This window comes from Carcharhinus amblyrhynchos, chromosome 12 (assembly GCF_965287045.1).
Source record: "Carcharhinus amblyrhynchos chromosome 12, sCarAmb.v2.hapA, whole genome shotgun sequence".
NCBI classification, from domain to species: domain Eukaryota; kingdom Metazoa; phylum Chordata; class Chondrichthyes; order Carcharhiniformes; family Carcharhinidae; genus Carcharhinus; species Carcharhinus amblyrhynchos.
In genome coordinates, this window is record NC_137335.1 from 56,025,515 (window position 1) to 56,040,962 (window position 15,448).

At 39.9% G+C, this 15,448-nt stretch overlaps 1 protein-coding gene across 3 annotated transcripts in view; it reads left to right on the forward strand.

Annotated features, from left to right (window-relative positions):
* The window catches only part of mark1 (MAP/microtubule affinity-regulating kinase 1), a 175,545-nt gene that overhangs the window by 146,113 nt on the left and 13,984 nt on the right, over positions 1-15,448 (forward strand). For 2 of the 3 annotated variants that reach the window (XM_080200554.1, XM_080200556.1), the window contains exons 13-16: positions 2,407-2,600; positions 7,122-7,219; positions 10,541-10,717; positions 11,697-11,957. In XM_080200554.1, coding sequence (XP_080056680.1) covers positions 2,407-2,600; positions 7,122-7,219; positions 10,541-10,717; positions 11,697-11,957 — 730 coding nt within the window. The remainder of the gene's footprint in view (positions 1-2,406; positions 2,601-7,121; positions 7,220-10,540; positions 10,718-11,696; positions 11,958-15,448) is intronic. The other variant, XM_080200555.1, reaches the window with a different exon arrangement.

A 15,448-nucleotide genomic window follows, 5' to 3' on the forward strand; every position in this document is an offset into this window, starting at 1 on the left:
CCCTCCTCCAGATCATCTATATATATATGGTAAACAGTTGAGGCACCAGCACCGATCCCTGCGGCACGCCACTTGTCACCAACTGCCAACCAGAAAAGGACCCATTTATTCCAACTCTCTGCTTCCTGTTAGCCAATCCTCAATCCATTGCTAACACTTTACCCCCAGCTCAGTGTACCCTAATCTTCTGCAGCAACCTTTCGTGAAGCGCCTTATCGAATGCCTTCTGGAAATCTAAAAACGCCACATCCATCGGTTCCCCTCTGTCAACTGCTCTAGTCACATCTTCGTAAAAATCCAGTAAATTCGTCAAACACAACTTCCCCTTCATGAATCCATGCTGCCCATTGCCCAGGCAACATACAAATAAAGACCCAAATTGGGGATTCAAATGTTGGGTATTACATTCAACACCTCATTGCATAGCACTTTTGTCCTTGAAGGCTAGGGTATAGACAATAGTAGAAAAACTCCATCAAATATGCATCCTCTTCCTTTCACGCTTGGTAGTTATTTAAAGTGAAGACATGGCCAGTGCTTTAGTTTCAAACATTTTTTTTTTGCAGAATTTGGTAGAGAATTTAAAATTATGTGATGCCTCAAAGCAAAATGGTATTCCTCTGTTTCATTATTTTTCCATTTACCTGCCCACATTGGGTGGGGGGAGCAGAATAGAAAAAAATTTATATAAAAATAAATACTGAAATGATTTGGTGAAATATTTTTAATCAGTGTCTACCATTTTGTGTCATTTCAATGAAGTTCGTTTCAAGAAATGTTATCTGAAATTGTTTGTGCCATAGATCTGCATTGGCCATGCTAAATTCGCCCTCAGTGTACCTGAGTAGGTGCCGGAGTGTGGCGACTAGAGGGTTTTCACAGTAACTTCATTGCAGTGTTAATGTAAGCCTACTTGTGACTAGTAAATAAGCTTTTACTTTAGATTCCAAGAATTTCAATTTGTTTGAAGTTGAACTGAAATTAGAAACTTAAAATGTGCACAACAGGCCATTCAGCAGCAGCTATTATGAAAATATTCAGCTCAAACAAGAGCCTGAACTTTATCTTTTTTTCCTCCAATACTGACTGCTCCACTGTTGTGCACTCTAGTTTTTTGATTTTGTTCCGATTTCCAACATGTATAATTAGTTCTTTATGTGACTTTTTTTAATGGAGCTGGAGGTTTACTTAATGATTTGTGCTGTGAAAATGGTTGGCGCTTTGAGTTGCTGGAATTGATCATTATAAAATTGCCAGTGAAATTTCACAGCCTCCAGTTTCTAAGGAAACACTTGCCATGACACATTGCTTTACATGTACAAAATACCATCCTGATGTCTAGCCTGATTAGCCAATTGAATGTGGTTCATGAAAAGCATTGGTGTCATTTTTGTGCTTTCTTAGCCATTACAGCACCAATCTGCAAATTAAAGCTGGGACTTCCCAGTATCCAATTTATGTTAGCTGATTACTTTGCTTCCTTAAATTTTTAAAAAGGAGCCGATCCTTGCAGGGGATATCTAATCTCTCTTGGCTTTCACAATGTAAATTCCATCACGGGGAAATTGAGTCAATAAACGGAAAAAAACTTCGACTTCTGCCAAGATACTTTTAATTATCTTTTGGTAGATTTCATGATTTTTATTAAAAATAAATGGGAGAATCTACTTCAAGATGTAACTGCTGAATACCTAAAACCTAATTAAATTCCAGAGACTTGCGTGTTACAGAATTCTTGTTAATTGAATGAGATGGGGAGTAAACACCAGATCATAAAAATAAGTAGAACCCCAGAAAATATGAAATGGGGGGGACAAAAAGAGCAAACCAGAAGAAGATAGTTAATAACTCCGGTATCGTATGCACAGTTTCTTTCTCCATTTTTTATTGGCCTGCTGTACGTTGCTTTTTGTCAGCTGATTGAATTCTGTTTTAGTATGTGGGTCTATATTTTCTTCTTGCCTGCTAGTCCTGACTCATACACAAAGTATCAATTGACAACAATGGGAAGAGGTAGCTTTGTAAGAGAAGTTCATAGCGATGATTGACTCGTACAGTTTTAGTTAATTATAATAGTTATAACTTCAAAAAGCTACCAAGAATAAAATGTTATTATCACAAATCTGACAGTGCAACGTTTTCATCTGCCCATCATCTATTTTCAATCATCCTTTCTTATCGAGGTGAGGTAGAGAGATCTTTTGAAGTTAGCCTTCATAGTCTTTATTTTCCATTGCTTATCTGTCACCTTCGTTTATGCTTCTCAGTGTGCTGTCAAGTGTCTGATCGTAGTAAATTAGACGCGCTTCAAAGCATGTTCAGCTAAAAAGGAAAGGTGTGGAATTTTACACAACTGGCGTCAAATTAGTTTATTTGATTTGTTTCTTTTATTTTTCTGTTTTGCAGCTGGCCCATCAATCCCTCCTGCTGTCTCATACACTAAACGAGCTCAAGCAAACAGTGTGGAGGGTGATCAGAAGGAAGACTGGGACAAAGACATAGCTCGCAAATTAAGTAGCACCACTGTGGGTTCCAAGGGAGATGTGCCTGCAAGCCCACTTGCGGGCCTAGAGAGGAAGAAATCCACTACTGGACCAAGTGTAAGCAGTAACTTAAGTTGACTGAGTTGCATGGTTGAGTTTGATTGTAACTGTTCAAGGCTGAGGTGCTTTCCCTGTGTCATTAATGAGGAGATCATACAAAGGATTAAGTAAGTCTGGTCTGTCAGCTTGAATCACAAGTTAAATTGCCCCTCATCTTTTCTTCACACGTTCACTGTGTGTTTTGGCAGGAGGTTCATAGGATCTCTGAGATTCTTGTCATACATACTACACTCCATGATTCATATTATCACATTACTGATAACTTATCTGAAATGGCAGCCCTCCTCATGTAACAAGTGACGACCCTGCTAAAAGTTTGTCGCAGCTGATAGCCAGTGCATGAGATCTGACTTCAGCCTCTACATTTGAATTGTCACCTTGGGATTCTTTTCTAAAAAACTTGTGCTGAGTAAAAGTAAGAAACCTGTATATGGGAGAGTTTTCCATGTCTGAGCCCAGGATCATTCTTCTTGGTTTGATATGTAATAGTGATCTTCTGGATAATACATTGGCATCAGTACAAGTTTAAAAGCTGTTGGACATCAAAGTGATTGGTGGAGCAACAGAATGTCAGATCATCACTTAGTAATGGATGAATTCCGATTTTGACTTCCTTCACTGTTGCTGGATAATTTCCTTCCTAACAGCACTGTGGGTGTACCTACTCCTCAGAGACTGCAGCGGTTCAAGGTGGCACCTCACCACTACCTTCTGAAGGGTCTAGCCAGTGATGCCCACATACCATAAATGAATTTTTAGAAGTTTTATATCAAGAGATGCAAAACTGCTGAGCAATATAATGTGAAGCTGATATAACATAGCAAAGTGAAAGCCAGCTTTCGGCTAACTCTTAGCAAAGAATAAGAAATTCCTAAAAAATCTAGTGAAGACAGAGGTTTTGGCTCTTTGCCTTCTTTATTTGTTGCCATGTTTGTTAAAGAAAAAACACGAGCAAATCAGATTAAGTGAGTTGATCACTGGAGAAACATGGGAGGAAAAGCTTAACAGTGGAAGAGAGAAAAAGGAAGCCTTAAATAATATTTAAACAACAGCAGTTAACATTTGGAATATTGTGTGCAGTTTTGATCTCTATATTACAAAATGGATATGGAATTGCTGAGAAATGTGCGAAAAGTAATTAGAAGGATAATAGAAAGCTATTCATTGTCAGGAAAAATTAAATAGATGGGAGTTCTTTACTCTAGAAAAATGAAGGCTGAGAGATATCCTAAGTAGAAGGCCTTAAAATTATGAAGTGTTTAATGGGATTGATGTATGGAAGATGTTGAAAGCCCAAACATTGGGGCGACATGGTGGCACGGTGCTGAGCACTGCTGCCTCACCGCCAAGGACCCAGGTTCAATTCCAGCCTTGGATTGCTATGTGGAATTTGTTCATTTTCCCCTTGTCTGCCTGGGTTTCCTCTGCTCTTGTTTCCTCCCATAGTCCAAAGTTGTGCAGGTTTGGTTGATTGGCCATGCTAAATTGCATCTTAGTGTCAGGAGGTTAGCAGAGTTAATAAGTGGGCTTATGGGGATAGAGCCTGGGTGGGATTGTGGTGCACTCTTGATGGGCCGAATGGCCGCCTCCTGCACTGTAGGATTCTTTGATTCTATTAAACATAAGATTCACGAGAAATTTCTTTACCAGGAGACTGATTAGAATGTGGAACTTGCTGGCACTTTGAGTAGAGAAGAATTTCATAGAGGTCTTTAAAGGGGAGTTTTATAAGTATATGAAGGAGAAAAAAATAGAAACATTCGGAAGTGGGGTTAGATGAAGTAGGGTGGGAGGATGCGCAGGTGAAGCATAAACACTAGCATAGACCAGTTGGGCCAAATAACCTGTTTCCATTCAATTATCCATGTAGGAAGCACAAAATCAGTGTGTGGAGGTTGACAAAGAAAGAGTAGGAACACCAGGCATAAAAAGAGAGAGCTCATTGAACTTGAGCAATACAATTAGAAGATGCAGCAAAACAGGGCAATGGAGAAAGACCTATGTGTTCTAAATACAAAATGTAAAACAGTTTATTAAAAAAAGTAAAGAAGATGAAGAACCAAAGGACATGAGACGTTAACTCAGCTTTGTATCCCGACAGATGCTGCCAGACCTGCTGAGTTTTTCAGCATCCTCTGTGTAAGAGACAAACAGGCTGGATTTCAAAAAGACAAATCCTGCGTTGACCGTCTAATTATCCTTTATGTCATTTTAAAATATTCATTTGAATGGAACCCTTCTCCATAAGTCTCATTATTTAAGTTATTTGATAGTGTTTAAAGTTTAAGTTTATTTATTAGTATCACAAGTAGGCTTGTATTAACACTGCAATGAAGTTACTGTGAAAATCCCCGATTCACCACACTCCGGCACCAGTTCAGGTACGCTTAGGGAAGATTTAGCATGGCCAATATACCTAACCCGCACATCTTTGGTGTGGATGGAAACCACCCGGAGGAATACATATAGATATGGGGAAAATATGCAAACACACAGTCACCCAAAGCCAGAATTGAACCCAGGTCTCTAGCGCTGTGAGGCAGCAGTGGTAACTAACCACTGTGCCACCAAATGCCTTGTGGAAATTAAGGTACCATGAAATACTGGTGTATGTAAAAGACCCAAAAAAGTATCAAAATCCATTCTGCACAGTAGGACACAATAGAAAGCCCACAAATCCCCTCCAGTTAGAAACTGGAATGTCATGGGGATGATTGTTGCCACTGCTGTTAACTATTTATCTAACTAGATGGGAGCGTAGGAATAGAAATAGGCCATTCAGCCCATCAAGCCTGCTCCACCATTCAATTAAATCGTAGCTGATCATCTCCTTCAGTGCTATTTTCTGTTGCTATACCTATTTCTCTTGATGTCATTGGTATCTGGAAATCTACTGATTTCTGTGTTGCCCTGCTCAATGATTAACCTTTCACAGCCCTCTGAATAGAGAATTCCAAAGAATCACCACACTTGCGCAGGCTTTTACACAATTTCATGTCTGCTCCTTGGGCAGTACCTTCCAAACCCATGACCACTCCCATCCGGAAGTACAAGAGCAGCAAATGCCAGAGAACGTCATCAACTTGAGCATTCCCCTTCCTGTCACTCATCATCGTGACTTGGAAATATATCTCCATTCCTTCACTGCTGCTAGGGCAAAATACTGGAATTCTATCCCTAACAACACTTTGGGCTCCAGTGCCATTTTGACCAAGGTGCAGAGCTCTTCCAGCCTTGTGAAAATTCAGGCCTTCATAAGTCTTCCTGTACTTTTGTATTCTGTCCTTGCTTTATAAATTAGTTTTTTCATCTCACTATAAAACAAAAGGTCAAATGCCTTATTCAGGGCTCAGTGATTTTGAGGCACTCAACAAAAATAAATGAAACAAGATTTGCTGGTGGTGGGTGAATGTCATGTGATCAAATGACCAATGGTCTAATTTCCAGGGTTGTAGACATCAGAGTTGGCAACTTTATACCCAAGTCAGAGTTCAGTGGTGAAAAACAGGAGAAGATTAGCATTCACAAAGAGAATTAAGATTCACTGATAAATTTAAATGGAGGAAAAGTGGGTAGGTTCCTTTTTATGGGCGTTCAGTCTGATCTGCCCTATCTTTCAATGTCTACTGTACCCAAGAAATTTGTGGAATAGACTCGGGAAAGGCTCTATGGATAGAGGATAATCTGGCTGTTTGTTAGTACAATGTACTCAAAGAATTATCAATAATGCTAATTTATTCAAAGAGCAGATATGCTCCTTAAGAAAGCACCAAATATTAAATATCTTCAAGATTAACAATCTACCTGCAGATATCAGAAGGATCATTTGGGTAATTGATCAAGAGATACTGTGCATGAAAGAGCTGGGCTTCCTTTCAGCCAACTATACCGTATGTCCTGTACGCTAACTTTCAGTGAATGGACTGTTCCATGACACCAATCTCACAGTTTGGCTGACCTATATTCTGTTAAAGGTAGATGTTGGTACCCCTTTGAAAAAAAGACAAGACCACCCCATCTCTCCATATGACTCTCAAGATCCATGTGTGGTAGTGCAGGAGTGCACATGTTCATGATCTTATTTTTAAACCTTTGTCATAGTTTTAGGATATATGTGTTTGTGAATTCCTGTCCTGATGGCATCCTGCTCTAGTTAAAATAAAATGCAGTTCCTTGTTTACGGTGAAAAAGGACTCTTCCTAAGTTATAAACTTTACATTTTGCAATTGGTGTAATCTTACTCATTTTGACTGTTTTATAAAGTGGATGATATTTATAAACAATTATTTCAGCGAACAGGTTCTCCGATCACCTGTACGAAATGTGATCAGTGAGACAAAATAAATATAGCCATGAAGCTGCATGTTTAATACATGCCGAATAATTGGCTGTGCAGGGAAATAATCACATATATATGTTTGAAGTTGTCAGAGTGACCATCTGAAGCTTCAAGATGTTATTTTTGCTAGTTTGATTACGAGTGATACCTAGCTGATATAAATTGCTTTAATGTTTCAGAACAACATGCTCCCAGGTATGACGAGAAGAAACACCTACGTGTGTGAGCGCTCCACTGGAGATCGATACTCTGCCATGCAGAACGGAAAAGATAGCAGGTGTGAATCTGTAATGTTACAATATTGTCAAATGTCTCTGATTTTCTTAAAGTCAAATGAGTAAGCAGCCATGCAGGAGCTAATGAAAAACTACAATAAGCGTAGCCAATATGAATTCATCAGAGTCAAATGAAGGCAAAATGTCTTGCTGTTGAGAAGAAGAAAGGGATGTTTAACTGAATGAGGCCATTATTGGATGAGTAATATGTTACAGAATTAGAAACAGCATTTTGCGAAGAATAGTGCTTGATGATATAAGTAGAAATGCATTGTGCCTTTGTGTTTGCAGATAAATGAAACACATTCAAGAGCAAACTATTTCCATATTCAATTAAAAGCACTATGACTGAAAAATACGAAATACTTGTTTCATGAAAGAGATTTGATTCTCAGTTTCTGCCTTTGCTAAATATTGGAATGCTGTTTGTGTCTTCTCTATACTTGAATAAATCTGAAGTCCATTGTTCCAGTAACTTTCTGTAAGATGAGGGGCTCATTTTAATTCTTGCCATGTGTAACATCATACATGTAGCTAATAAGATAATCTGCTACAACAATTTTGGTTCCTGTAGTGTAAAAGGCAAGGGGGAGGATAAGATACCAAGACAAAGTGAAATAGTGGATAACCTCAGGGACTCATAATAACACAATACAAAGAAAAGTGCCTGCCTCAGTCGCGATACTGAGAGAACAAGTTTCAAATTTGCTCCATTATGTTACAGTTTTTGCCATGTGGCAGAAACGAGTGTTAAGACACAGCTCATGAGCTTAACAAATTAAACACGTTATTGACCATGCAGCTCAATATCAACATCCACCTAAAAGTTGAGAGCGTTGCTTAAAGTCATGAAGGGTTTGGATGAAGTAAATGCAGAGAAACTGTTTACAATGCCAGAAGGGTCTGTAACCAGATACGACATGTGGAAAACTTATTTACACAACTAGTGGTTAGGATTTGGAATGTGCTGCCTGTTAGAGCAGTGGATACAGATTCAATAGTAACCTTCAAAAGTGAATTGGATAAATACTCGAAACAGGAAGAAATATAGGGACATGAGGAAAGACCTGGGAGGGAACAATAAGAGCCAACAAAGGTTTGATGGGCCACCTGGCCCCCTTCTGTACTGTGCCATTCTATGATCCTATGATGTGCTTGGGGAAAATGCGACAGCATTTGGAAAAGATAGACCGACTGAATTGCCATCCGATTTATTTGAAGAGGAAGCTGTAGACAGATGGAGTAAATAAGGGCCAGCCACAGATTGGTAAAAGACTAGTTATGTTTGGCAAATGTATTGAGGTTCCCTTTGGAGAAAATAAAAGTGTATTGATAAAGAAAAAACAGTGAATGTTGTACTGTTTTTGTTTATTTGAAAGCAGCGTAGGATCCTGTGACTAAGGGAATCAAACATTAAAACAAAGCAGTAATGCTAAACCTCTGCATGTCATTACTGGAGCATTATATTTGGTATTGTATTTCTGCCGGTGTTCTCCCACCTAGTCATCATAACTTCAGAAGAAGAGTCATGAAAACCCTGGAGACAAACGCTATCAGTGGCTTTAATGTATTTTTCTGTTTGTTTTTCCCCCGGCTCCTGCGTCCAATTTAGAGCAGATAATTGGGTATTTGTCCCCATTGTGTCCATTTTTGCGTGTCTTACATTAGAAAGGATGTCAAGGCCATGAAGACAGTTCATAAAAGATTAATTTAAGATGACATGACAAATGAGGGTCTTGACGTGGAGTGTCCAGATACCGCGATTAAAGCAGAATCCATAATCATTTTAAAAAAGAAAATTTGATAAATATTTCAAGAAGGAAAAATTAAAAGGATATGGGGCAACACCAGGGGGAATGGGACTAAATAACAAACCCGTAGAGACCAGGTATGGGCATAATGTGCTGAACAGCACCCTCCAATGCAGTGAAATTCTACCTACAGTGGGTTAGGAAAACACTGTTTTATTTAGTTCCAAACAAATGTGATTCTTTCCTGTTTTTCGTGTTCATCTGCTGTTTAATATTCCCCTGATGTGGGTAGTAATTTCAATTTCACTCTATTGTCCAAATGGAAATCCATTTTGTACTTGTACCATTGCTGCCTTCTTCAAGATGCGCCAATGTATCTTTAACAATAGGGACCTTTTGGAAATTAATAAGGTGTTTTTTAATGCTGTCATATCGACGCTGTCCCCTCTACTAAAGTCTGGAGTGTCTACTGAGGCCACACTAAGATCCTTGAGAGCTCCCATCAGCGCTTCTCATATCAAATCCTAGGGATCAAAGGGAAGGACTACTGGACCAATGCTAGTGCTCTCCATGAAGTATGGGAACACTAACACCATTGATGGGGAGGAGAAGGCTGCGGACCACTTGGCATGACTCCACCTTGTCCGTTAAGGCACAAAGTGCTTCAGGGCTCACTCAGCAACTTGACTTTGAGGCAGAACGGTGGCAGAAGAGGAAGAGAAGGGAAGCCAACCCGGGGCTCTGAATTCCAACAACATGCCCCCACTGCCGAAGAATTTGTGGATCCAGAACTGGGCCCCTCAGTCATCTGAAGACTCACCAAACTCGGTGGCTATCATCCTCATTTTGGAGGGACTACTGACTTGCAACATTCTGCAGAGTTGTACGTGTTCTGTTCCATACAAACACAAAACATTTTTTTGATTAATTTCGGTTGTCTTAAGTCTCTCTGTGAAACCAGTTTATATTCTTTTAAAATTCTGAGTATTGCCTTTGTTTCCACATTAATGCGCCACCAGTACAACTAATGTCTCCCGTTGTAAAGTTTGGGAAATCAAATAATTCTGCTTCTCCCTTCGCAGAGACTGCCTGACCTGCTGAGTGTTTACAGCATTTTCTGTTTTTGACTTTAAATTTCCAGCATCGGCAGTATTCTGCTTCTTGAGTTCTGAAGTGGTGTCTGTTTCCACTCAATGCAATTATTCATGCAGCTTTAGAGAAGCACAAGCTTTGGTGTGGAAAACCAGATAGCATAAATGGACATTTTTGGCACATAGTTTGCTGAATTAAGCCACTTCGCATGCAGTTGGGAGAAAAATATTGTCACTACCAATATGTATAAGTTACAACAATGTGGTACACATATGCCATGCGGGTTGATGCACTGAATATGGAGTTTAGCCTGTAGATTTATTGAGCAAAGCCAGACTCCTACCCATCTTTGCTCGTGTGTCAAGTTTGTGAGCTTAAATATTTATACGTGAGGCTCCCTAGAAAAAGTAACACTTTTTTTGTTTTAATATTTTTGTGTTACATTTTGGCTTCTATCTTTCTTTTGCCTCAACCCATAAGCCTAACTGAAATGTCTGCTTGTGCAAGCAGCACTTCCACATCTGTTGCGAGTCCCGCAGCCTCTTCTGGAGTAACATCAGCACGTCCTCGACATCAGAAATCCATGTCGGCTTCTGGGCACCCAGTCAAGGTCACGTTACCTTCCATTGAAGACGGTGGTGAAAGTTACCGATCCAGGTAAATATTTTACAAGGTTCCAAATATGGGAGTGTTTCAGCAAACTGCGAGTCTGAATCATGGAATAACTGTGTGTTTAAAGCATAGCACATCAACGCCCTGATGAAAATTGTTGTCTGTTTCGGATGCTGAGCAACCTGCCAGGTTGTTTTCAGTTTTTATTTAAATTTGACCACATACGCCATCTTCAAACTTTGGCAATCCGCTGTCTTGTAAATTGAGGTTACAACTGGAACCGAAAATGGGCAGAAGTGTCAGGGAGGTTAGCAGCATAAATTTGTGGGGTTACAGGGATAGGGCTTGGGTACGACAGTTGTTGGTGCATGTATGATGGACCAGATGGCCTATTTCTGCACTGTTGGGATGCTATGATTCTAAGAGGTTTTTAGTATAGTTATGAAGCAAACTCCAATTCAAATCCATGTTCTGAGATGGAGTTACATTTTAATGCGTGGGAGATTTCTTTCGAAACATTGGTCCATTGACATGGTTCTTGCTCTGTTGTATCTAAGTTTTGCTACCCTCACTGGTAAAGTTATACAAATCGCTGTACTTTGCATACATAAACTGAATAAGGCCAACTAGATATTAGTATGTAGATGAGTATTGTTCATGTATGCAATAAAAAGAAAGAATGGGTTAAGAACACGTTTGTTCCTTTCGCTCAAATGACTGAGGCTTTACTTGTCTGTGCTCACTTGGAATTTCATTTATAGAAAGAAATTTCAATTTGTGTAATCCAATTGAGGAAAAATCCAATACAATACACTTCTTAGTGTCCATTCGGTTCCATTGTAAATTAAATCTGAACAGATTTAAGCCAAACAAAATTCTAATCGCTTTTAGCCTTACCATGAAGAATGTGTTTAAAAAATGCATATTAAATAAAACAACTCCTCACATTGCAGATATGGAAAGACAAACCTTTAGGAATATGTAACGGATTATAAAATATCTCAATTTTTATTTCCTTGTTTAGCACTGCAGCTCAAAGGGTGCCTGCTGCTTCTCCTTCTGCACACAGTATTAGCACTACCACTCCAGACCGAACCCGCTTCCCTCGAGGAAGCTCTAGCCGAAGCACTTTTCATGGTGGTCAGTTACGGGAACGACGAACTGCCACGTACAATGGACCACCAGCTTCACCAACATTGTCACATGATACTGGTGCCCTCTCACAAGCACGAAGAGGAACTTCAACTGGGATAATAAGCAAGATCACGTCCAAATTTGCCCGCAGGTAGGTTTACTCAGTTATTTCCAAAGTTCAGTAATCCTTTTGCTTTTTGAATGACAGGTAACAAAAAATGTAATAATTTGACCCCCTCCCTCCACCTCTCTTCCCTCCCCATCCTCCTCCAATGTTTGAAAGTGATCATATTGTCTTAGTTATAAATCTTATCTATACAACTCACTCAGTGGTGATTCATGATAATTGAACTGTTTATGTATTATTATGCTCCAAGATAAATGTAGAATGTGTGTTTTGTTTTGCTTTTTAATTGAACACTTTTTTTGATTCATATAATTAAAAAACATATCCAGGTAAACTTAGTGAGGAATACAAAGAGACTTTTCTAGCCTTTTCTTCAGATTTAAAAAAAAAATCTGTGAACCTGTTGGGTCTTCCACTGGTAAATGAGATGCTATCACTATTTCCCTCCTCAAAACCCATCTAGTACAACACTGCATGATACTCTGAACCCCGCATTTTTCAAATCGATCTTTGTAATATTAACTTCCCGTGCCTGGAGATATCCGAATCAGTTTCCAATATAGCTTCGTTTAGCTTTTGTGTCTTTCCATAGATAGAGTGCTCAACACTTAGGCTGAAGTTGGAATCATCATTTAACGTTAACTGTTGCTTGCATATTCTTTGTTTTGTTGATTTTTTTAAAAAATCTTCCTGCTTTAATGATCGCTGGATAGCCAGGCCCCTCTGCTCCTTTATTCTATCAGCAACCTTTACGAGATCAGGTGACCATGAAGATTCCAGGCTAGAATTTGAGGTTCTGTGCAGAAGCCTATCCTGTTCTGAACCTGATGCCATGCTCAGGTGTAAATTTATACCTTTGCTGTCCAGATTATAAGCTGGCAGAGTGGTTCACCCATTCATTGCAAGACCAGTCCAATCTTTGCAGACTGAAGAATGAGTGAGCAATCCACTCTGCCACATTATTACCCAGGCAGTGCAGATGTACACTTAAAGATTTTAATAAAATAGACTAAAATTTCTCTCAATTGCTGGTAAAATATAAGATTTTTTTTGCATAGCTTCCACAAGGGCTGCAGGAGCTTCCAGTATGGGGCTGAGCCTTGCAAACCAACATGTTCCTTGGTTCGATCTCTACTGAGTTAGTTGATCGTGGTTTGAATGGCAAGAGGAATGCCACAGACACCTGACTGGCCTTAGGTTATAGAGACCCTAATTGAGCAGAATTGCTAGGTTATGCATGCTTATGGGTATCTGGTGAGAACAGGCCAGAATGTGATGTCTGGTAGTGGGAAATCTTGGCAAGACACATGGTTAATGTTATCGGAGCAAGAGTAGGCCACTCGGCCCTACGAGGCTGCAGTGCCAATAAAAAAACAATCCTGAAGAATGGCATCTTGAGTACTAGAGTACACTAAGGGTGGGATTTTCTCAGGCCTATGGGGCCAGTACTAAGATGGGAGAGCAAATAATTTCATTCCACTGGCTGGTGTGCCAAGAGGGAATCCTCTGCCCTGCCCCACCAACAATGGTGGTCCCAAACCTGTGACCATTTTTTCTTAACCTCAAAAGAATTAGAAGCATTTGGAGTGCACCTCAAGATGGAGGCGTCACTCTCTCCCTTATCGGTGACATCACGCCGCAACTCCTTCCATGCTGAAGCTGCTCCCATTGGCATTCCGGCTTCAAGACTTTGCTCACCATTTTTAGTTGGATGGCGAGTGAGCCCTCTGATCACTAATCAGCTAATTCAGGCACCATCACCCTCAGCTGACTGTTCCCAAACAGAGGGCAGGATTGGGGCCTGTGGTATTCTGAACCCAAATACCAAATCCTGCCGCCTGCTGCCCCCCACCCCCCCACCCCCCCCACCCCACCCCGTCTGTACTGCTGTGCTCATGAACTTTGGTCTGAGGAGGAAATTGTAAAAATGTAAGGATTTTTTTTCAAGTTAATTCAATTGTTATTTTCTCCAGTTGCAATTTTATTAAGTATAGTTGTTACAATAGACGAAAACGTAACTACTTATAAAGTAAGTTTACACAGTGTGTTGCAATTATTAGCATTGCAGCCAGGTTGTTTCAGGCCCGTTGCTTTTAAATGACAAGTAAAGGAGTTTTGTTTGAAACTTTAAATTGAATTAGCTTTTCCCTCCCAGTTTGTAGAGCTCTGTCTTTCAGCATTTCCAGAAGGCAGGAGAAAATGTTGTCCAAATTGATTTGTTTATTAGTGTCACAAGTGGGCTTTTATTGACACTGCAAGGAAGTTATTATGAAAATCCCCTTAGTCACCACACTCCGGCAGGTATCCCGAGGGAGAATTTAGTATGGTCACTGCACCTAAGAAGTATGTCTTTCGAACTGTGGGAGGAAACCGGAGCACCCGAAAGAAACCCAGGCAGACACAGGAATGATGCACAGATTCCGCACAGTGATCCAAGTGGGAATTGAACCCGGGCTGTGAGGCAGAAGTGCTAACCACTCTGCATCCCCATGGTTGCTTCCATTTTCCCAACTGTCGTAGAATGAAAGCTGAAATGTATGAGGATAGTTTCCCTCATCCCCATATATTCAGGCACTTATCAATTACCCTATTCAAGTGATGCAACTCCTCCACCCCAGAAACACCATATTTATCCTGTTAAAAGTTAGCTTTCACTGCAGTTTGGAAGATAGCCAGTTCAATACAATTGATTCCGGTTGTCTTGTTGTCATAAAGTCTGTACCTGATAATGTGTGCTGCTATTCAATGCATGTTATCTTGTTTGTGTTGAACAGGATTAGAACATTATGTTGCTCGATATTGGTGAGTCAGTGATTTGGATAGGTGGCATTGGTGCAAGGATTACATTGTGCACCACTCATTATTTGTAACAGAAAGCACTTGCGTATACAACTTGAGCTCCTTTTGGCTCAGCTATCTTTTTAAGGTAGCATGATGCAATGTACGTAATGCATAGACATGTCCACTAACCAAGTGTCTTCTTGGTTTTTGGTGGCAATAACCAGAAAAGAGGCATTGGATATTTGGCCTTAAAATTTGACACAACAATTTTTAAATTTGACACCAAGCCACAAAAGATGGCATTAGAACAGATAGCCAAAAGCTTGGTCAAAGAGTCTTAGGGAGTGGTTTAAAGGGGAGGAGAGTGGTGTAATTATGTAGGTAGAACGTTCAAGAGCTTAGGGCCAAGGCAGCTGAAAGCATGCCCACTAATACTGGAGTTATTAAAATTGGCGATGATCTATTTGTTGACAGATATCTCAGACAGTTACATAGCTGGTGAAAAATATAAAGTTAGGGAAGGACGGGGCCATGGATGGACTTGAAAACAAGGGTGAGGAGTTTTTTTAATTGAGGCCTTGTTTGACTGGGAATCGTTGTAGGTTAGACAGTATAACAGTTTTGGGAGACATGACTTGGCGTAACTAAGAAAACAGAGAGCAGAGTCTTGGATTACTTCAGGTTTATGATGTAAAGAATGTGGGAGACTACCCAGGAGTGCTTTAAAAATGATT